Consider the following 23,904-nt stretch of genomic DNA (forward strand, 5'->3'; position numbering starts at 1 on the left):
GACCATAGTGAAGATTCATAAAGACTTCATAAAGGTTTTTAAAGCAGCGTTCACATGTGAGGAGAGAGGAAGTGGCGGTGGAATGTTTATTTGGTTAGGCCGTATGAAAACGTCCGTGGTGCCTTTCAGTGTGAGCGCCCCACTGTGTCTGTAATTGAGTCAGTGTGGGCCTGCAGGGTCGGCCAAGTGCACTCTGGGAGATTTATGCCACACTTAGCTCCTGGCGCAGAAATGGCCACTTGTGATGTGGGTGGTGAGGAGAGTGGAAGGGGTAGAGGAGCGGAGGATGGGGATGGAAGGAGAGGTGAGGGGAAGGGTATAGGAGAGGAGGAGGGGATGGAAGGAGAGGTGAGGGGAAGGGTATAGGAGAGGAGTGCTGATGACGATAGGAGAGGAGAGGAGGAGGGGAGGAGGGGAGAGGAGAGGAGAGGAGGGGAGAGGAGGGGAGGAGAGGATGTCGTCGCTTTGCTGTTATCAATCATTTATTCAAAACAAACCCATGTATCCCCCACAGTATCTGTACTGGCTCTTAAGGTAGGAAGGACACTTCCTCTGTTGGCTCCCTAATCAGGTTTCACGCTGCTGTCTGCTCTGTTCCACTGTACTCCCACTCTGTCTGACCTCTAAGGGACTGAGACTGCTGTTCTGAGGCTGTCACGCCACCTAGTGTTGTTTAGCTTAGTAGCAGGAGTAATACACAATAGTCTTGTTGTTATATGTCAGAGTTGAGTTATCTTTGTCCCAGTAGTCGACCATGTCCTTGCTGGTGTCCATGTTGAACAACAAAAGATGTGTTCATAAGAACAGGGATTGTGTTTATACAGTATAGTGCTTTTCACTGAGTTTCAAAGCATGTTATACACCTTAACAGGGATTGTAACCCAACTCATTCACTGCCATCGTGTTGCAGTGGATCCTAGAGGCTTTTGGAATGTGTAGTTCTCTGGTGCTTTTTTAAACCAGTCCAGCAACTTGAGAAAGGAAATAGACCATGAAAAGGAATAGACACAAAGCTGCAGTACATCTGCGTCTATAGTCTCACATCGAGCTACGGAGAGAGGAAAACACTGCGCAGATAGGAAGAAGGAGCAGGTCAGCTTTATTTGGGGAGGGAGGAAAGAAGAAAAAAAGGACAAGAATAATCCAGGAAGGACCACATGGTCGGAGGAGGGACCACACACACACACACACACACACACACACACACACACGCACACACACACAGAATCACAGCATGGGAAAGAGAGAGAGAGAGAGAGAGAAAAGGAGAGAGAGGTTGGGGGGAAATAATGAGAGATAACAAGACAGGGAGGGGAAAGACAGAAAGTGGGCGGGAGGGAGTGAAAGAGTAAGCAAAATGCACAAGAGGGGAAAGACAAACGAGGGGGAAGGAAGAGAAGAATTAGAGGCAGAGAAAAGCCTATGTCCATGGCATCTCCTTCAAATATGCAATTTTCCAGTTCTGCGCCAGGTTTCCTCCGAGCTTGTGGCTTCCATATTCCCCCTAAGGACTAAACTGGGACCTGTTTGTTTGTTTGTGAGTTGAGACCTTTGAGGAGTTAACAAGCGGACTGTCTCTCTCGACAAAGAAAAGAACAAATATGTTCCCTACTTCACAGTCCAACTAAGGTGCATCAAACAAATAACATATTGGAGATATTCAACCACTCCTGGAAGAAAATTGAAGTTAGACTCTAGGTTTCTGTTTTTGATTGATGACGAACATGTTTGGGCATTGAAGCCTTCATCAGAGTGACAGGGGAAACAGGAGAGGGGTAGAGAGCGGTGCTGTGGTCGTGTTCTGGTTGAACTGTGGTCACATCCAACCATGCCTACTGGTGGCTCCATCCGAAGGCGCCTGGCCTCCCTGCGCTCCTCCTGGAGGCGGAGTACTGGGTACCTGTTTAAGGTAGGAACTCATGAAACAGGCGTCACACTGCAGCAACACAGTATTGCTCTCTCACTCACAAGCTCACATTAGTCTCCATCTTGCGTCCTCTGTATTGCCAACACACGTGACCGCCATCCGAAACACCTGATGTTAACCAGCTACGCCACTGAAAAGCTAGCAGTTTGATTGAGGGTGTGGGGGTATCTTAACTTGAGGAGTGAGTTTGCCATCTCAACTTGCTTACACTCTTTCAGAAAGTCTAGAGGATGGGATAACGAGGCAAAAGTACTGTTTTAAGTACGTCCAGTATGTTTTTATCTACATTTTTCAAATGATGAAACACTTAATTCTGTACTTGGTATCAGAGGAGTGAATGCAAGTAAAAGACATGGTAAATATGTTAAAAAGTGCTGTGACACATACACACACATACACACACACACACACACACACACACACACACACACTTTATGCAGGGTAATGTGTTGGTCCTGTTGTGTATTGTTTGGCACTACAGCTGTTTTTCATAGCTGTGATGAGTATAACCAAGACGGATGGCAAAACACACACACACACACACACACACACACACACACACAAACACACACAATAGCTCTGAGTCTTAATAATTGGTTGATGTACTGGGAGAATGTTAGACAAAGTGTTTTGCATATTCTATGGCTGTTTGCTCTGTGTTTTAACATGTGGTTCTGTGTGCGTGTAGATGGGCACAGAAAGGCTTGGCGGTCTCCACTTTGCTTTTAAAGTGGGCTGGGTTTTGTATATTTTATTTGTTTGTGTGTGTGTGTGCGTGCGTGTGTGTGTCTGTGTGTGAGACCTTGTTCTTGTATGCACTGACATGTCCCTGTGTATCACAACTCCAAGTCTCCCGTGAACAGATTGTTTCAGTTTGCTAGCAGCAGTGTCCATAGTCTCTGGAGCATCTGTTCCTTGTCAAATGAGTCTGAATTATGCTTTTCATTTTGGCTGTCGTGGATCACTGTGGAACAGAGCAAGAACAACAGAGGCCTTAGCACTGTGTACATAACCTTATGCTGTGTTTAGAACCTCTCATTCCAACTTGACATTTCAGCGTCCATTTCCTCAGCCCACACTGAAAGCTTCCCTTTTTTTGGCACAGTGGAAACAAGGCATATCAGAGGAGGTGGAAATCTAAGATAACCCAAGCTGTGTCCTGATATTCTCAGGCCCCCTGTTCCAGTTATAAGATCACAAGTGATCAGATCTAGACAGACCTTGTCTTGAAATGTGTTCCATCTGCACTTGTCTGTATTATATATGTGATACACAAGATGCAGTCGGGAACTGCAGTATTCTGTTGTTTTGAATGAAGTGATGTGCAGAGTAGGTTATTTAAAACGCCACTATCTTTTTTGGTAACTACTTAGTTCTTTAGCAAAATCAAAATGGAGCGCAAGCCTTCACCCCTTCCTGGGCTAAATAACTAGATAGGAGGCAGATAGGAGGCAGGGTAATGATACCATGTGTCTGAAACTCAGCCAGCCAGCATTTATTTTAACCACAGCAATTTGTCCCTCTATTGTCTTTGGTTGAAATGTCCCTCTATTGTCTTTGGTTGAAATGTCCCTCTATTGTCTTAGGTTGAAATGTCCCTCTATTGTCTCAGGTTGAAATGTCCCTCTATTGTCTTAGGTTGAAATGTCCCTCTATTGTCTTAGGTTGAAATGTGTGTTATGTGTCCAGTTCTGGTTTCCTCCATCTGTTATGCTTCTCTCTCTTCTGAATTGGATTGAGGGTACAAGTCCCCCCCAAGGGGGATAATGATATTTCAAAAGCTGTAATCATTACATGACTGGATAAAATCGTACTAACAGAATGCATCCATTACAGTGTAATAGATGCATTCTGTTAGTACGATTTTATCCAGTCATGTTTATATGTGAAAAGTTATGTGACATTTGTGGATCTTGTGTCCTGTACTCTTTAAGCCCACTGTAAGTGATATGTTTTTGAAAAATAACCCTTGATTATGATGAATATCACCGATTCCAAATAATGTTTTGAAAAGTTATGTTCAAGGAAAAGCAGAGAAAAGATGAAGTGGGGAAACTGACTTTGAGTTTTGTGTCATTGTTCATTTAGCAATCCACAAGGTCCTGCAAGAGTGTGGAGACCAGACGAAGACCTTCACGGTAAGGGTCAACAGATCTGTCACTTTCCTGACTCTCACCGTCCCTCTGCCCTATACAAATGCATCATACTGTAGTCCAGACCTGGGCGGGAAAAGTGTTCTCTTGATTTAGCTTGCCTGGCCAAACAGAACCAATAGAATAGTGCAAACCCTGTCCACCCATGGTACCAGTAAGCTAAATCAAAGGTAATAGTTTTTCAACCTACATAAACATCAATTGCTGGTCCCATGACAATATTCCAATGTTTGGTCCCGCAAAGTGTCCCTCTCTGATCTTTTTTTCCCGTTCTCTTACATTGCGCAACAGTGGTCTGTTTCCTATTTGCTGTTCTACCTAGCAGCCAACTCTGGGTTTGGGCTTTGGAGAATTGATCGGATTGATTGTGTAATACCAGCTTGGGTCATTGTGGAAAAGTCGTAAGACAATTTGCGAAGCTGTCTTTTTTCTAGCTTCATGAGAGCGAGCTAATATCAGTAACTCCCATCCATGCTGTAAACTAAGCTATAGCTAAGATTACAAGAGCTTTGCCTCCCCTCCCAGGAGTCTGAGTGTGGTGCAGGCCATGGAGGAGAGCCATGAGGTGGACCTGGTCTACATCACAGAGCGGATCATCTCTGTCTCCTTCCCCAGCGCGGCTGATGAGCGCAGCTACACAGCCAACCTCAAGGAGGTGGCCTCCATGCTCCGCTCCAAACATGGAGAACACTATCTGGTGAGACACGGTTCCCACACCGGGCCTGTGTGCCCCTTTAGTGGTGGTTAAGCTGGTTAACTCACTATTGATCCCATTGTTTCAAGTATTGTACAGCTTGCAATACCTTTCTGCCACTGGAGGCAGGCATCAAGTTCCCTAATGTTACTGTTTCCTGGAAATGTTGTTTTTTTAACGGCAAGAAACAAGCGACGGTTATTTACACTGGTGTGGTCTGTTTTGTGGTTTTAGCTCCTCAACCTAAGCGAGCGGAGAAATGATATTATCAACCTTAACCATAAGGTAAGAGTGTGCGCGCACACACACACACACCACACACACGCACATTTTGCCCTGGCGGTGGTATAGTCTGTCATCACACAGCAACTGCCCCCTCCCACCAACCCCCCATTTTACCACATGCAATGTTACTGCCTGTGCTGCTCCTAACCTCTCCTTGTGGTCTGTTTTGTCGCCTGTAGGTGCTGGACTTTGGCTGGCCTGACCACCATGCCCCAGCGCTGGATAAGATCTGCAGCATGTGCAAGGCTATGGACACCTGGCTGAACGCAGACGCACACAATGTAGTGGTCCTACACAACAAGGTGGGAGGAGACATGGAGACACGTTCATACTGTAGGGTTGCTTTATGGTAGCATGTTACATGTCTAATGCCCTATGTGAATACTTTCAACCTGTCTTCTTCCCTTGCACTCATCACTATCATGATATGTAAAACCAAGAACTCCACTACGCAGCGGACACTAACCCTGTTATACATTATTGCTGATTGATTACTTCAGTTGGGAGGAGAAAGGGAGGAGGCCTTCTCAAAGAGAAAGGGAGGAGGCCTACTCAAAGAACTGGATTAGTGGCCTCAGCTTATCTTGTGACGCACTGTGGTACTGACAGTAGAGGGTGCTCTCTGGCCAGCCCCTCATTCAGAGCTAGGAGAGAGAGGCCCTGTCTAGAAACAGCCCCTAGCCCCTAGTCCCTAGCCCCTAGTCCTTACCCTCTAGGCACTTAATGTTCATATAAAAGGTTTAGACAGATGTAAGTAGGTAGCTCAACCTTGCCCTCAGGTTCAGTGAAGGTTTTGCAAAATCACTTATACCCATCAAATCACTTCAGATAAAAAAACAACACCATCTGATTTCGTAGATGAATCATATTGCAAAACCTATTATTATATTGAAGTGTTGAACGTAGCCAATTTGAAAATAACACAAATGACATAACATGCAAATGTATAATATTGTCAGAGAACATCAAATGCTTAATGTTTGGCCTTCGGATAAGGTCACACCTTGTGCATTTTTTTCTACTGCCGGGGATATCGGCTTATATTCTTCTTAATGGGTGTAGAAATAATTACATTGCTATATGGGAGATTCTCATTCTAGCAGTGACTGTGAAAATCATGTAAATGGCCCTTAGTACAGATACTGTTCATATTAGTCCATAATCATAAAGATATATTGTAAACAGCAGAGTAACTGGACTCAAATGTCGACTGTGCTGCCAGTGTTTTGGCAACGCAGCCTCTGCAACCTGGCAAGACCAATCTGCCATCATATGACTTGCCATAAACGATCCAATGTCAACTGCAAAAAGTACTTTCATCAAAAGGAGAGGGAGAAAAAGCAGTCTCAATCAATTCAAGTTTGAGTTTGAGTCAGTGTCAGCTGTAGACTGAACCGTAACTCGATAAGTCTGTGGGTGGAATGTTTCATTCAGTGTAAATAGAACATTCTATGAAATATATCCAACGAGCAGTAGCAAACAGAAGATCGCCATGGTTACCCTTACAGCTTTTCCCCTCTGTGCTGAAATTGAAGCTTTTTGTCAAAGGGGGGAAAAACTGAGACTGTATTCAGAAAACCTCATTCGATTAAATGCACTTCATCAAGTGTTCCACATGCTGTTGTAGAGCAAAGGGTCAACATGTTGTCCTGTGTCTCCATTTCTATTTTAAGTGTACAACAAAGAATGTCATTGTGACGGTGGATATGTAGAGAGGCAGATATATCAAATTCAATTTCTGCCAGTTGGAGTGAAAATAGCCTAGTCATTCAAATCTAATTCACACTGTGCAGTATAAATGTTTCTACTCTCCAGGTACAAATGTCGTTCAGCCTTAAATCGTGTCCCTAAAATACCCTTGTCTCTCTCTCTCTCTCTCTCTCTCTCTCTCTCTCTCTCTCTCTCTCTCTCTCTCTCTCCTCTCTCTGCAGGGGAATCGTGGAAGAACAGGTGTGGTGGTGGCTGCGTATATGCATTACAGCAATATATCAGCCAGGTACAAGTCACTTCTATACGCGTGCTTTAAACCATATGACATAACACAGACATTTGCTCATTCTCATTTAATTGATTCCCTATGGCCTCACTCCACGAGGCCCCACTCCACCAGAGCTTTAGCTCTGACAATAGCATGGGGTGGTGTAAGGACAAGTGCACAGTTCTAGAACAGATAGATTGACTAAGAGAACATCAGGGCCTCAAATTAAAAACTGATGTGATTATTATGGGAAAAACATTCTGTTTGTGCTTTTTCTTTGGCTCGAACAGAGAAACACTATGAATGTCATCATCTTTTGAGGCTCCAGATGTTTAAGGGTGGGGGGGGGGGGGACACAGAAGGGATCTTACAGTTTCACAGAGGAATGAGAGGCCACTGGGAACCTGTTCTTGATCATGAGGGGACAATTCTCAACCGATAATGACACATCTCTCCTGTTGGTGGCAGTGCGGACCAGGCATTGGACAGGTTCGCCATGAGACGCTTCTATGAAGACAAAGCACTTCCTGTGGGTCAACCGTCCCAAAAAAGGTCAGTTACATTAGCATTTCACTTCCTGTCTGTCACACAAACAATTTTCCTCATGGAGTTTCACCCCCGGTTGCATTCTTCACTGTTCTGAACTGTGGTCACACTCCAACATGAGAATGTGCACCCTTCACCCCATTGACTCATTCTCAAAGAGACGTCAACAAAGGCAAAAGGAAGGGCATCATACTTCAGGTTGGGATCCAGTCAATGAATGTCATTGTTCCAAAGGCCATTTCCCTCTCCTCTGTCCCTCTATCCCTCTATGCTTCTATCCTTCCCCCCTAATGCGTTTCAGAGGGGAAATACCTCTGTCTTTTTGTTCCCTTTATCTCCAAATGAAGCCTAATTGACGTAATTGAGGAAAAATGCTTTTTTGGAAAGCGAGAGGCTTCTTTCGTTTCAAATTACAAGGTTTAAGAGTTCATCCATGTCCCCTCACTGTCTGAGTCTGGGAGTCAATGGTAGCAATTCATGTTTTTTTCATTTTCCTTTTCCCAAAAGAATGGACATTTATTTACAATTGAAAAAAAAACTTGGAGCAGTGGGTTACACAGTAGTGGGTTATACAGTAGTAAGGGGTTGGACACAGGAAGGAAGGTGGCGGGATTCAAACCACCGCTGCGAGGAAGCAACATGTGCTCTGGAGAAAGTGGCGCTAAACCACTGGACACTCTCACTTTCTAATTGATGATTGATCTCTAGATGAATGCTTAGTGGACTGTAGGGCACCAGTGGACTTACTAGAGCCCTCCTCTCTTCTGGGGGCCTCTCCCTCCCCTCCCCCATGCCTAACCATCAACCATGATGCGTTGCCACTAAACACTGACCCTCTCAGAACCAGTAGCTACGGGCAATTATCCAGGAACCCCCCCCACCACCACCACGTCTTCAGCAGGCACACAGCCAAGCAGGCAGGATAACAGTAGGCCTGGCCTCTCCTCTACCTCTCCGTCCTGCCGCATGCTATTTCCTCCCTCAGATATAATTGTCCCATAACCAATGCCCTACGGTCTGTGCTTATTACGGGCTGGCATGTGTGACATTAACTTGGAGAAGGGGTGGGGGGGTAGCTGGATTGCAGCACTAGAAATGCTGAGTTCTGCCAATTCCCGAGATTTCAAATGCCATTGTTGTTGTTGTTTGAATGGAGAATTTCCCTCCAGGTTATAATAGGATTGTTTTGAGCGCAACACTGATGACAGTTTACAAATCTCTCTGGGTGTATGCCAGTGATGCTGTGTTACATGTGCGTACACACACACACACACACAACACACATTCACACACACATTCACACACACACACAGAGCTCCTCACCCATCCCAGCTGGGCTTTTATTGCTTCCTGCCCTGACCTAATTGAATATGGAAGGTTCAACCATCTGGCCAGTGACAGCCCAGCACAGGGGTGGCTGGGTAGAGTGACCCCTCTTACAAAGGTCATGCTCTGTATGATCATCATTATCATCATTAACAGGCAGACCGCACCACCCCAACAGGACCCTGCCTGCCCGCCTGCCCGCCTGCCGCTTGTAGACTCTAATTCACATTGACATTTTCCATAGTGTGCGAAACGTCTTTTGTCGTTTATTATTCACATTTTTTTGCCTGTTCTGCAGTTTGTGGCAACATGGGTAATAATCAGACTGAAAGAGATGCAGGGGCCCATGTGGTTCCATCTTGGCTGATTTGGGCTGTAAATGTTGAGAGTTGGCCTGCTGTGTTAGGGGAATGGGACCGGGGGTATAAAACAGGACAGTACAGTGCATTCGGAAAGTATTCAGACCCCTTCACTTTTTCCACGTTTTTTATTTTTAATAAATTAGCAAACATTTCTAAAAACCTGTTTTGGCTTTGTCATTATGGGGTATTGTGTGAAGATTGATGAGGGAAAAAATGAATTTAATCCGTTTTAGAATAAGGCTGTAACATAACAAAATGTGGAAAAAGTGAAGGGGTCTGAATACTTTCCGAATGCATTGTATATTGGCCTTTTTTGTGTGTAGACATATATGAAGTTCAGGACTCTTCATCTCCTTTTTGTTCTCGTTTTCTTATCTCTCCTTTTCCTTCTTTATCATTTATTTTCTTCTCATCATCTTTTCTTTTGATTGTCTGTGGTACAATGGCCAATCGAAAGCTAAAATCATAGTTGTGATACCTCCTTATACACCAAACTATCAACACAAGCTTGAAACCGCTGGTCTGGTTCAGTGCTTTCCTTGGGGCAAGTCTTATGTAACAGCACACTATCATAACTTTGAGAATACATGGTACACAGCCTCACTCTGTGTTATGCTAGTGATGATATTGACAGCCCTCGACATCCCCTTGTGTGTCCACCCACAGGTATGTGCGTTACTTCAGCGGCCTGCTCTCTGGACACATCAAGATCAACAACAAGCCTCTGTTCCTTCATCACGTCATCATGCACGGGATCCCCAACTTTGAGTCCAAAGGAGGTAAGTAGAGTAGCCACCTGATGTCCCTAATCTCTATTTTTTATATATATAAATCTTTGCTATTTTATATTAAGATGACATAGATTTGCATGGAATTCAATGTGTACACATAATAGGCTTTATAGACTCGTCGTAATCAGTAATCACCTTTCATAGAGATGCCCTGCTACTGTAGTCATTTAGTTGCAAAGTGCTTAGTATTGTTTAGCTCTTGAACATGTTTCTTCTCCCTCTCAGGCTGCCGTCCGTTCCTGAAGATCTTCCAGGCGATGCAGCCAGTCTACACGTCAGGGATATAGTATGAGGCTTTTCTATTTTTTCTATGTGTTTGTGTATTTGAGTGAGCATATGTCTCCCCTCCTCTCTCACTCTCTCCCTCTGGCTGCAGGACTTTCAAGCCTGTGACCCCTAGTTAAGAGATTAGCCTGTTGTTATCCTCACCTGTGCGTGTGTGTGCATGTGTGTGTGTTTTCATGTGTGTATCCGTTTGCACATGTTAGTGTGTTTGTGCATTCAAATGCTGGTACGGAAGGCGGATCGGGTGTCATTGACGCCTCCCAGTCACCACCCCATGCAGCTTGGTCCTCACCACCAAAATAACACGGAACGGAAATGAGTGCGTCCCCCCCCCCACAACCCCCCAACCATGAAGCAACCAAACATTCCCCCTGCAATGACATAATGAAGTGATTTTAATTAATTGGACTGTGTTGTTTCCACAGCAATGTCCAAGGGGACAGCCACACCAGCATCTGCATCACCATTGAACCTGGCCTGCTCCTGAAGGGCGACATTCTGGTAAGACAGATACAACACCAACTGAATTGTTGCTAGAATTGTTTTCTATATATATATATTTTGATTTATATATGTATTTTTGCTTTATTCAGGGCCCTGAGCTTTTCCTGGGCACAAGACCTGCCTTTACTGTACCTTAAGGCCTAGAGTTTTTCTTTGTGAAGTTCACACAGTCAGGAAAAAATGTAGTCAGGAAAAAGGTTCTTTGAAGGAGATGAGAGAGACCCCTCATGATGGGACGCACAATCTGTGTTCCTACTCGCTGAAGTCACTATTGGATCACATCTGTACAAGCCCCTCTTTTCAAATGGAGTGGTAAACACTCGCAGCACCATCCCATGGTCTTTGGAGAGGCTCCCGCATTACACTGTCTTTGCTTGCAATGGAATACGTTTTAATCGTTTTAAGCTGTTTTAATCGGTCACAGACCATTGTCAGGCATACTGTAAGGTTGTGGTGGGAAACAGGGAGAATACAAATAAGGTTGCATGACCAATCAAATGGCAACAATTTCCACACAACCATTTCCTCATAATGTGATAATTGCAATTATTACAAGTAGAGTTAATACAAGTTAAGCAGTAACGAATTAAAAGGATATCTGTAATACATCCAACATTAAAATAACAACAACTTGAAGACTCCTCAGGCAAAACATCACGTAGGCAACTGTAGGAATTTACATTCTGCGTGAGAAAAGAGAGGAAGTGTAAACCACAGAATTCATAAAATGACCCACCCCTCCGTTTAAAAACATAAATGTTAATGGTCCTTCTCCTCGTCCTCCTCCTCTCCTTCCTACTCACTGTGCCCCCCCCCCCCTCTCCTCCTCCTCCTCCTGTAGCTGAAGTGTTACCACAAGCGGTTCAGGAACCCTAGCAGGGATGTGGTGTTCCGGGTGCAGTTCCACACCTGTGCCATTCACGACCTGGGAGTGGTCTTCGGGAAGAACGAGCTAGACGAGACCTTCAAAGGTAGGTGTGTGTGTGTGTGTGTGTGTGTGTGTGTGTGTGTGTGTGTGTGTGTGTGTGTGTGTGTGTGTGTGTGTGTGTGTGTGTGGATGTGGATGTGGATGTGTGTGTACATGCATCCATGAGCCTGCCTGTGTTGGATGACGTCCATTGAAGGACATTAAATCCAACTTACTATAATTGTGTGTGTGTGTTTTCCTTGACAGATGAGAGGTTTCCTGAGTATGGAAAGGTTGAGTTTGTCTTTTCCTTTGGGCCAGAGAAAATAAAAGGGACAGGTAATTATGGGTAATCGTTGTTTACCTTTGTTGCTATTTTCCGATGCTTTGTTTTCAACTGCTTACCTGACAAAATAAAAGTTAGACCTATAGATAACTATTATAAAATAGATGAATAGATTTAATGACCGTTGATGGTCTTTGCAGTATCAAGCAGGTAGCAGTTTACTTTGCACACCTACTGTTGGTCTTCTCTTAAAGACCTCACTACCAAACTGGCTTTGTGTCTCCCAGGTTTAGGTCACCTTGAGAATGGCCCAAGTGTGTCTGTTGACTACAACACCCAAGACCCCTTGATCCGCTGGGACTCCTACGAGAACTTCAACCGGCGCTGTGAGGACACTACAGATGGTCAGCACCAAGCACCAAAACTACACACATGCACACACGCACCCACACACACACACACACACACACACACACACACACACCAACACACACACACACACACACACCAACACACCAACACATGCACACACACACACACACTGCACTGTCAGACTGAGTTTGATGCATTGGTTGTCTACACTCATCTACAGCTGTTAATAGAGTCTTCATACTCATTTGTCATTTAAATAGCCTTTGGCTAGTTTAGAGCCACACTTCATGCTGTGGCATAGAGTGTGCGCGAATTGAGGTGTTCAGTTGCAAGAGACAGGCTGTGTGTGGTACCTTGCTTGATCAGTAGATCTGGTGTGGTCCCACGTAAATGCAAGTCCAACTTCGGGCCAAGAAGGAGTTTGACAGCAGTTTGCCCATTTCATGAGGGGCCATGACATGTGGGTCATGACACTTCCGTTGCACCCTCCCCCCCTCCCTCTCCTCTGCCCATTTGCCCATCATACACTTCATCTCTCCCTCTGTCCCCAAGTCCTCACCATTTGGCAATGGTAGAAACAGTTGAAAGTACAGCACCTTGGTAACCCAACCATCCTAAACCTGAAGCTAAATGTTCAACAATTAGTTCAACTTACTTACTTTGTTGTTACACTGTTTATCAGTTCATACTCCCCTGCCCCCCCTACTCCACCCTCTCCTTCTCAGCTGCTAGAGAGGACCCCCCCCCCCAATGCAGGCTGTCAATCACCCCTTTAAATAGCTGCTGCAGAAATAGGTGGGCGTCAGTCTCTCTGCTGGCACACCAGAGGGGTGTAACCTGACACCCCCCCCCCCCTCCGCACACGCCCCTCCCCACCACACACCTCCACCTTCCTGCTCTCCTGCCTCACTGTGTGTGCATGTGTTGGGGTCAGGAAACCTAGGGACCTCTCACCACCCTGGGAGAACGTGGACCGGAGAAGACACAGGATACTGTGAGGGCATGTGGGCTTGTTATGCCACCCCGATGCCCCTCACGTGCAGAGTACAGGCTGGGACAAACCCACCGATTCGAGCCTCGGAGGCCATTTTGGTGCAGCAATAATCTTTTTACGGGTCTTTTTCTGGCTTGAATAAGCCAATTCATTTTTATTGAGTTCCCTGGAGAACTCTTGTCGTAATTGCTATGTAAAAAGGTCATTGGAAATGCTGGTGTTGGTAGTTTTATTCTTGTCGTTTTGGTCGTGTTTGCTCAGCAGAAAACGGTTTGCCAGTTCATTTCGCTAATTGCGGACTCCACTCTAGCAAGTTGGATCTGAAAAATCACAGTGGTGAAGTCTTGCTAGAATACTGTGTGGTCGTTCAATTTGTCTCAGGGTGGAAGTGAACCAGTCATGGTTTGTTTGGCAGGTTAAAGACATAAGCGTCCCAAGGATGTGGCCTCGATATGCAAAAACAACTGAAATTTTAGCTGTACAGCTAAAATGCATCTGGCAAATACTTGCAAAGGACTTTGTTGTTTTGTGGAGTTGGCTATAAAATGTATTCATTTTTCACATGGCAAGACAAGAAAGGTCTAATGAGCGTTAGCTCTCTAGTCACTAGCTGTTTGGCCCATCTTAACAGTTCTTCACCAAGGGGTCTGGTCTGAAAATAAACTCTGGTCCTCCCCACTCATTCCCTTCTTTGATCACAGCGTGTAGGTCGAGGGGTCAGGTGAAGGTCGAAAACACAGAGGGACAAGTGACGCTATGTTGCTAGCTAGGTTTCAGAAGCTTCTGGACAAATGGAGTGTTTTCACATGGCTCACTGGCGCGACACAGTCACTCGTCACATGGCATTAAAAGAACTAAGGCGGTGTTATTTGTCTGTGTGTTAAATGGCCGTCTCATCCTCAGGTGTTGACGTGTATATGTCTGTAAGTCGTGTATATGTCTGTAAGTCATGGCTGGCTCTCGGACGAGTCATTGTGTACACAGCTATGCCAATGACCTTTGCGGAATTCACATGAAAGGCCCAAATGAAAGATAAGCCTCTTTTAAATGTTCTTTGCGAATAACAAGATTGTTGACACATATTCATGGGGTAACACATTACTAATCCATGATGATGTACAGGCATAGCAGCTTTTCTAAATCATAGTCAGTCATTGATTTCTTTGTGTGTGTGTGTGTGTGTGTGTATGCACTTTTAGCAACTGTTTTGAGGTGTGTCCTTAGCTTGCACTGACAGTAACTGTGTGTGTGTGTGTGCGTGTGTGTGTGTGTGTGTGCGTGTGTATGTTGTGGTGCCCCTTATATGCTTGTCTTTGCTCCACTAATAGCCCAGTAGTGCAGCAGCTGTTGACCCCGGGGTTAAAACCCTAAGAGGCCAACTCTCTGGCTACAGTTTGGTGACCAGACACATCTCTCCACTACACTATCAGAGGGAATTATGTAAGATGGATGTCATGACTCCACACCAGGACACTGTGCTAAATGGGTTGTCACAGTAAGTGTGTTAGCCTACTGAACTAAAGCCTATGCTAATGAGTCGTGTGAGCTGTCAGGTCTCAGGCAAGCTTACAGTAGCTCCGTCTACACAATGCTCAGGCACATCAAAGCAACCATAATTAACATCTGCGGTTGGCAAAACACATGAGAGAGATGGTAGAGCAGTATGTTCATGACTGGGGATGTCTGTCCATCTGTCTTTGTGTGTGTGTGTGTGTCTCTGTGTGTGTGTGTGTGTGTGTGTGTCCCTGCTCGTGTGTGTGTCTCTGTGTGTGTGTGTGTGTGTGTGTGTGTCCCTGCTCATGTGTGTGTGTGTGTGTGTGTCTGTGTGTCTGTGTGTCGCTGTGTGTGAGGAGCTCAGCAGCGTGCCATGACAGCACAGACTGTGGCTCCTTGTTTACTGCCCTCCTCCCATATTTGGCTGTGGCACGGCCCAGGGCATGTCTGGAATAGCTGGCTAGAGAGAGAGAACGAGAGAGAGAGAGAGAGAGAGAGAGAGAGAGAGAGAGAGAACGAGAGTGGGAAACACAGAGGCAAAGCGACTCAAACAGCCTCAGTAGGACTAAAGCCCCTTTTGTTAGCTAACTGTCAGTGGGGTAGGAACGACATTAGGAGTGAGAGAAAGAGTGAAGAGAATGACGCCCAGCGCAGAGGCGAAGGAGACTGGCTGAGCTGTATTAACCGGTAAGTAGGCAGGCCTTGGGGTTGGGGGATAACTCCCATTCCAGTTTTGATGGGGTTAATGCGATAATTAGTCGGTGACCACTGTGGAGGTGGTTCTTTTGAGGATGCCTTTGATTCCTATGATCTCACTGCATTGCTTGCATTGTGTTATAGAAGGGTCGAAGAGTTTGGCTTCTAGTCTTGGACAAAGATCTTTGTGTTTGCTTGGTTGGTAGAAGTTCAGAGTTTCAACCTGTGGAGGATATCATGATATAGAATGACATATAGAGTAAAGATTTGCAAGGTTTCTGTTGGTTTTCTCTGTCTGCAGACGCGAGGTTCGGAATATTCCTTTATTTTGTTTCCATGTCAACAGTGTTGCTTACAGTACACTTACACTTTGAATTATTGAGTGGCCAATTTATGTGTGGAACATTTTGTAAACTGTCTACAATTATGGCAAACCACAACTATTTAGCTCCTTGGCTTCGTAACGTCTGAAGACCTATTGAGCTTGAGTATGAATGTAACCATTGATAGAAGGATTTTGACTGGTGGCTTTATATACAGTACATGTTATTCTACATTGTCACTGTAGCGTAGACACTCTTTTACTTTATTGGCTAAGTCGGTGCATGCAGCAGAGTGGAGTGTCTGCTTGCACACCACAAGTAGTGTTAAAAGGGGGCTTGCTCTTACATAAAGGAGCCCATATATAAGTGAAGGACCCCTCTAGTCAGACCTCTCAGTGACAGGACAGTGAGCTACAGCAGCAGGTTCACATCCCACCCTCTGAGCCCCCTACCTCAGCTCTCAGTGTCTCTCAGTGTCTTTCACTGTTTCTCACTGTCTCTCTCTCTCTGTGCTATGACGTCTCTGGGGATATGTGTGTGTGTGTGTCTGTGTGTGTGTGTGTGTGTGTGTGTGTGTGTGTGTGTGTGTGTGTGTGTGTGTGTGCGCGCGTGCGCGTGTGCGTGTCACATTTCTGTTTCACCTGTGTAATGGACAATAAAGTATTCTTCTTCTTCTTCTCTCTGTCTCAGTATCCATCAATGCCTTTCTCGATCTCTCACTCACTATCTCGCTCAATACCCCCCCACACATTGTTCTCTGAGTCTCTCCCTGTTTCTGTGTCTCTTCTAGCCTTCCCACACTTCTGCTCTCAGTGTCTCTAACTGTTTCTCATGTCTCCCAATGTAACACAGCATCTCAATACAGGAAGCTTCATTGGCATGACAAGTGAAGGAACTTACATTGCCGATAGGATTCGGCTCCTCTGCCCCCACCCCTTTGCATATAGCTAGGGAGCCAAATTTCTGCTGTATGTCATTCTTACAGATCAGTACTCCCAGACAGACTGACAAGCAGGCAGACAGACTGACAGACTGACAGGCAGGCAGGCAGGCAGACAGGCAGACATACAGAGATATCTTCGTGACAGTTACTGATATGATAGTCATAGCACCTCAAAGACAGACAGACTGACAGACAGGCAGACGGATAGCTCCATGTCAGTTATTTTTATGACAGTTACTGATACAGTATCAGTCATGACAGAAAGAGATAGACTGAGTGACAGATGAAGATGGACAGACAGATATCCCTCAGACACACACACACACACACACACACACACACACATGCACACACACAGACATTATGTCAGTGTTCTTGATGTCAGTCGGTCATCAGTCAACCCGCCTACAAGGTGATGGAATGCAGACCAGCCGTCGTCACAGCGATATCAAAGCCATGAAGGTGGGTGTCATATCCCTTTGAGAGATGCCCCATGGCTGGCCCAAGTCTGACAGGGTTAGGAGATGACATCATGCATTGGGGACATGTGTTCGTGTGTGATAGAGAGAGAGAGAGAGAGGGAGATGGAACGGGCTGTTGCTAACTAGATGAGTCAGGGTTGAGTCAGTCATACCTGATAGACCCCTAGAAGACATACCTGATAGACCCCTAGACCCCCTTCTTTCTCTCTCCTCTCTGTTTTCTATCTTACAGTGAGAGAGAATGTATGTGAGAGAGAGAGAGAGGTGGCATGGGCCTATCCCACAAGCCTGCACCATCTGTGGGTCAGCTACCCTCATAAATAGAGCTGTGTGTGTGTGGGCATTTACAGTATGAGGTCATGTGTCTTGTTTCCTCTGTCAAACCCATAGTAAGTCCAAGGCAGACTCAAGGGAAGACAACATTCCTCTTGCAGTCTTTGAAAGTGGAACTTTAACTAAGAACATGTTTGGATTGGTGTGTGTGTGTGTGTGTAGGGGGGGGGGGGGGGGGGAGGGGTTGTGTGTCTCTCTAGACATCATACAGGGAATCCTCTTTGAGTGAGTGGTGTATTTTCCCACACTCATTATCAGGACAATTATAGGGACAGAGACACAGATCGTGGTCACGGTCCAACTGGTCCAAACCCTCAGACACATTCATGCTGACCCATTAACACTGTCAAACAGAACCCAGCCCCCCTGCGGCTAGCCAGCTATGCTAGCTGATATGGTGTCTTCATGGTTGGAATTGATTTATGTGTTGTCAGGGACGAGGTGTGCTGTGCTAGTGTTCCTGTACTGGATGTTGCACCACAGTTAGCTTCCGATTTGTCTTGTTAGTCATACTGATATTGCCAGACAGTGACTAAACAATACTGCAAAAGCAGGTGATTTTGGGACAATGGAAAGTATTTAACTAGGCTACTGTATTTGACATGTAAGCTTGTGTAGTAATTGCTGCCCTACTGCTTTTGAATAAGGTCCAATTAGAACGAGGAAATGGGTTTGAGGACATCCGTTTTTGCATAAGTGAACTAGAATAGGTCCATTGTTTCTACGCTGCCTCTAGTCTGTTGCTTCCCAGTAAACTGATGTCAGATGGACATCAGATGCAATCTAGCTAGGTTCTGTGAACTGGCCCTACTATGTCTTGATGGATGACTATGGTCATAGTCATGGATGTCATGGATGACTATGGTCATACATACCGTCCATGGTTAACTATGATAGAAATAAGGGAATATTCAGGGAATAGGTGGGCAATGAATGAAAACAGTGATCTTGATAGCAGGGGTGGGCAGGTCGTTGTGGGATATTACGAGAACTGCAGTGAATGGATGATAAGAAGTCCCCTTGGCTTTGGACGTGTAGATCCGGATTTTTTAATTGTTAAGTTTTGCACTTTGTAAATGTGCTGTTCTGATGCTGTGAAGCATTGTCTATTTATAATAAACCATTGGGCACAGGTGTTTGGAGCCTGAGGGTGTTTAATGGCCTTTTAATGGCTTCCTAGGTGGTCATGTGCCAGTGGGACACACGCTCTGGCATCAGGCACGGGGGCTTATGCTTTCATGGAGGCCATGGGACACATTACATAGGAGAATACTGCAAAAGAGCAGGTGGTGTGTGTGTGTGTGTGTGTGTGTGTGTGTGAATGAGGTGAGTGAGTGAGTGAGTGAGTGAGAGAGAGAGAGTGTATAAGTCATTGACCGATATCAAAATGCCTAAATGGCGTCCAGCTCTCACGTTGGCCAAACTCTCTAGATATGAGCCTGTCAACTCTGTGCCCGATCAGTGATGCCCTCAAGGGAGATGCCTGCCTCAGCTCTGACCACAGGACTAAATCTGGCAAATGGACAAACAGTGTACCTCATTGGAGTGTAGTCTAAAGGGAATGGCATCTACGTTGTCTGACTACAGTAGCTAGCTATTTGTGCCAGTTGAATTCATGTTTGATGTAAAGGAGATATATAGCCCTGTCTTTGTTTCAAAACCACAGCTAATGTAGGCTAACATACTGCAAAGCATTATCATGGATCAACCAAGACTTAATATCCTAAAAACGGTATTGGTGTTTGTTTTTAAGGGAAGGGTATCTATAGGTACTGCCATCCAAATAACTCAGACATCCTGCTGAGCTGAGACATTTTTGGCTCACATAAAATCCATCTATCAATCCATAGCCTGATAAATAGCCTGTTTTTATTATAGAGAGAGACGCTGTCTCCTGTATGTCCTTGTGTAAAACAGTGAGCAAAGTTGCCCAAAATAGCCATATTTCAAATAGACGGGGTGGGACGTAATTCAATGGTGCCTACATACAGCACAGTTTATTCGGTGCCTACATACAGGACGTGCACATGCATGTATGTGTTACAGACCCTGCTTGAACTTGGGTTGCCTGTGAGAGGAGACTGTGTTAGCCTGCTGAGCTAAAGCCTACACATACACTTGTGGAGCTAACATCAGTTTTCAGGTCTCGGGCAACGTAACTCATCACAAGAGCAAGGTTCACCGAACCACCTCAGTCACACACAAAGTGTTTTGTATGCATATATACTCTCTTTTGAGACCATGAGCATTGTGTGTGCAAGGGTCTCGTCCATCAGTTGTGAGTGTCCCCAATGGCCATACCTTCACACGCCTCGGGTATGAGCAAAATGTGAAGGCTATGACCCGATGACGTACATCTACCAAGTGCCACTCATTCCAGGCACACTTTTGGAACCGTACTTCCTTTCCGAGTTAGGAGAACATGTCAAACTCTTTGGCCACTCTGATGTTAGCTCTGAGACTGAGATGCAGGGCTCCTAATAACTATACCCAAACCTCATGAGCAGAGCGATAACTATACCCTGCAATGTTTTGACCACTATGTGGGCTTGTTTTCCCTCTGTTGGTTAATCCTTTCTATGTCCAGTCCCAGTTTGCCTGAACTGCCCCTCCTATACAGAAACCAACGGCTGGAAAAGTGTCAGCCTCTGTCTAGGGTTTCCATGGAATGCTTATGACTTTTCACTCCTCTGTATAAGGCCACCCTCGCACTGTGTGTGTGTGTGTGTGTGTGTGTGTGTGTGTGTGTGTGTGCGCGCGCGCGCGTGTGTGTGCGCGCGTGTGTGTGTGTATGAGAGACAGAGAGAGAGTAAGGTGAGCGAGGGCGTGAGAGAGTATATGAACCAGGGAAACCCTCAGTGTGGGGGTGGGTGATGTCACTGGAAGTCAGTCCTGGGCTCAGGCTGATTGGTGTGAGGGCTGTAGTTCCATAGGGAGTAGACGGGTCACTCCCACTGCCAGGAACTAGTGTCAGAGAGATTCCACTCGGCCAGCTCACCCCTTCCAACCAAAGACTGGAATAGCCCCACCTCACCCATCTACCTCACCCAATCCCAAAACTGGATAGGTGACAGACAGCACATCTCAGTTGCCTCCCAACCCATGGAGCAGTGAAGCAAGCAGAGGGCTCGCGCAACTATCACAGTATCCACTGAATAATTTCCCTAGTGAAGGACTGTTCCAATTATTCTCAACCAAACCCATAGTGATTGAAGTCTAACTCATCAAGTTGAGAAGGAGAAGAGGGATAGCTTCAGGTAAGGAAAGCTTTCGTATACATTTGGACCGTACATGGGCTTTGTCTCCCTACTCTTTTCCAAAGGAACTGGATCATGAAAGTGTCCTCCATCTGTCACATCCTAGTCTCGCATAGCCGTACCTCCAAATCACGTTGTTCTCATGCCTCCTTTGGAGGTCTGGATCATTTAGATTAGCCAATCTGGCTTGGATTGAACCTGGACGGAGCGCGGTGAAAATGAGCCGTGCAATCTCCCAATGAAGGAAATTGCTTGAGGAAAGAAAGCAAGCTAACTATTGAGACACAATAGGCTTCGGACTTCACTAGGAGTGGGTTAGCAGTTGAACTGTGTTGGACTGGGCAGTCATGGGGTTACAGCAGCACAAGGAACACCCCGCCTAGTTTATCTGTATTTAAAAGGTGATAAGATGGGTATACTCTGTTTCTCTTACACCATAGTGTTGTTGACATGGACACTGAAATAGCTTTAGTCAGAGCACTTTACCATGTGTCTCTGTGGTCCCTCGATTTGGACCCCGAGCACATGTTTATAATCTGCTCCTGATTGTGACACATTTTCTTCTAAGCAGGTGTTAAAAAAATCAGTTGAAACAGATGGAGCTTCTTTTTAAAGACAGGCAAACAAATTGTAGGCATGTTAAGGTTTCGGTACTGGAGGGATCTGCATTGGTACAGGATGTAGATGTTTGATGTTGCCAGGGAACTGCTGTCAAAGATTAGGGGGGAGAGGTTACTTTTAACAGAAATGCTGGCCTTAAATCAGGCGTGATGAAATTGACATCCACATGGGAAAAGTTATATTATGACGTCTCCATACAAAAACAGAAAAGTATTTTTGGCTTAAATCAGATTGATTGTTTGACTGTATACACAATCAGAGCTTCATAAAATGGTAGTTAACCCTAACCCTAACCCTTTGTCACACTGGCTTGTGTGATAGGTTATCATGTTTTTATTCAAATTACAACCATTAACTTGTCATTATTGTGTCTGTTGAAGGGTTAATGTGCTGCTTCATCTATTTTCTTCACTTGGAAGTTTTTGTGATACGAGGAGCACAGCAATCCACTGTTAATGTACGCTAGGGAATATAAGGAATATTTGATGCTGTAACGTGGCAATTCTCATACATGTTTTGTTCTGGTTCCTGCCCTGCCCTGAGCTGGGAACCTTTTCTGTTCCATCACCATGGAACGGCCAGCTGTTTCTCAGTGACAGTGCCTTGGGCTCAGACCCCCCACTTATCATGGTGTGGGGTCAGAGGGGATGGGGCTGTTTTTGGAACTCCACCATGTATGTGTGTGTGGGGGAGGCAGCAGAGACTGGTTGTTTGAATCTTAGAGGGCAGTAAATGCAGTGACTCCTCTTTTCCATGGGTGACTCAGTGCTCTGGTCCAGCCTTACCAGCTTTAGCAGGAGGCTTACTTTGTGTGTGTATGTGAGTTATATTAGGAATTTGTTAGTTCTTCCTCTTTTGGTGCTTCTGTGTTTGATTTATATTCCTATTCTCTTATTTCAGACGTGGTTCACACTGAAGGCCCACTCGATGGCAGCCTCTATGCCAGAGTCCGCAAGAAAGAGTCCCTTGAGGGTGTGGTCACCATCAACGGCCTCCCTGTCCTCGACAATTCCTTGACCAACGCAGACCACACCCTCCAACACACTGATCACACCCTTCCAAACTCTGACCACACCCTCCCAGTAGTGGGCCACGCCTCCCTGCCCACAGTCGACCATGCCCTGTCAGTAAGCAGCGACTCAGGGAATTCGACCGCGTCCATCAAGACTGACCGTACTGATGACCACAGCCAGTCCCTCCAGGGTGGGGTGAACCACAACCACAACCACAACCACACAGCGGGTGGTCACCCTCCTCTCAGCCCCCAAGAGAAGAGAGAGCTGGACCAGCTGCTGAGTGGCCTGGAGGCCCCCATGCTCCAGCGTCAAGCTTACCTGGCCACTTCCACCAGCCCCGGGGGAGGAGTGCGCCACCTCGTCCCAGCCCAGGTGCACGTCAACGGACACACACGCCTCATCGGGGCCCCCCCCTCCACAGAGGAACGGGAGACGGACATCTTGGACGACGAGCTGCCCATCAGCCAGGAGGGCAACAGCGTGGACAGCTTGGGAACACTCTCCTCATTGGAGGGCCAGGCCACGCCGGCTGAGCTTTACTACCAATCAGAGACGCCCGTCAACGGGCAGAACGACGGGCCGTATCTGGAGAGGGGCGTTCTAGGAGACAAGTTGCGAGAAGTGCGGGAGATGCCCGTTCACCGGGTACGGACTTCCACCTCGGCACAGGAGCGGATAATGAACGCTTCACCTCAGGAGGGTTATGACAGTTACCAGAATGGAGGGATGTACCACTCCCAGTCCTTCGGGGCCCCGCTGACTGGGACCCCCGAGCCGGGCCCCACAATGCCCCGTGCCCCAGAAAGGAGTACCAGTAGCAGGGAGGCGGTTCAGAGGGGGCTGAACACGTGGCACCAGTACAGCCTCCCAGATGACCCCTTCGGTCCGCCCCTGCAGTCCACCCACAGTCTCCCCCATTTCCCCCCCTCGCAGCACGACATTGAGCAGTCCATTGATGCCCTTAACATGCTGATGCTGGATCTGGACCCAGTGAACACGCAGGTGCCCAAGTCCTACAGCGCCCCCTTTGGGGAGAACAGTGTGGGTCCAGCCCAGGTGCCCTTCTCCCAGACCCTGGCCAGGCCATCCTACCAGGCAGACTCGGCCATCCACGGCTACAACAATGCGGCGCCGGTAAACGCAAACGCATTTGGACAGCCGCTGAGGTCCACAGGCCACGTGTCCACATCACCCGTCCAGAGTCCCGTCATGGAGTCCCCAATGTCTTACACTCCTCACAGGCCCAACGCCACAACATACCCGCCCCACATTGTCACTACCCCGACACACACCCCCGAGCTCTACCACACACGTCCGGCTCCGGGCCCT

At 46.4% G+C, this 23,904-nt stretch overlaps 1 protein-coding gene across 1 annotated transcript in view; it reads left to right on the forward strand.

The window, feature by feature from the left end:
- Nucleotides 1–23,904, forward strand: part of tns1a (tensin 1a) — a 53,252-nt gene that overhangs the window by 16,176 nt on the left and 13,172 nt on the right. Inside the window, exons 4-16 of the mRNA XM_083684941.1 lie at nt 4,016–4,065; nt 4,606–4,777; nt 5,009–5,059; nt 5,239–5,361; nt 6,991–7,055; nt 7,506–7,589; nt 9,938–10,050; nt 10,288–10,348; nt 10,773–10,848; nt 11,693–11,822; nt 12,026–12,097; nt 12,332–12,448; nt 22,460–23,904. The exon at nt 22,460–23,904 is cut by the window's right edge and continues 256 nt beyond it. Of these exons, the coding sequence (XP_083541067.1) occupies nt 4,628–4,777; nt 5,009–5,059; nt 5,239–5,361; nt 6,991–7,055; nt 7,506–7,589; nt 9,938–10,050; nt 10,288–10,348; nt 10,773–10,848; nt 11,693–11,822; nt 12,026–12,097; nt 12,332–12,448; nt 22,460–23,904 (2,487 nt within the window). The 5' untranslated portion in view covers nt 4,016–4,065; nt 4,606–4,627. The remainder of the gene's footprint in view (nt 1–4,015; nt 4,066–4,605; nt 4,778–5,008; nt 5,060–5,238; nt 5,362–6,990; nt 7,056–7,505; nt 7,590–9,937; nt 10,051–10,287; nt 10,349–10,772; nt 10,849–11,692; nt 11,823–12,025; nt 12,098–12,331; nt 12,449–22,459) is intronic.

This window comes from Argentina silus (assembly GCF_951799395.1).
Source record: "Argentina silus genome assembly, chromosome: 14".
NCBI lineage: Eukaryota > Metazoa > Chordata > Actinopteri > Argentiniformes > Argentinidae > Argentina > Argentina silus.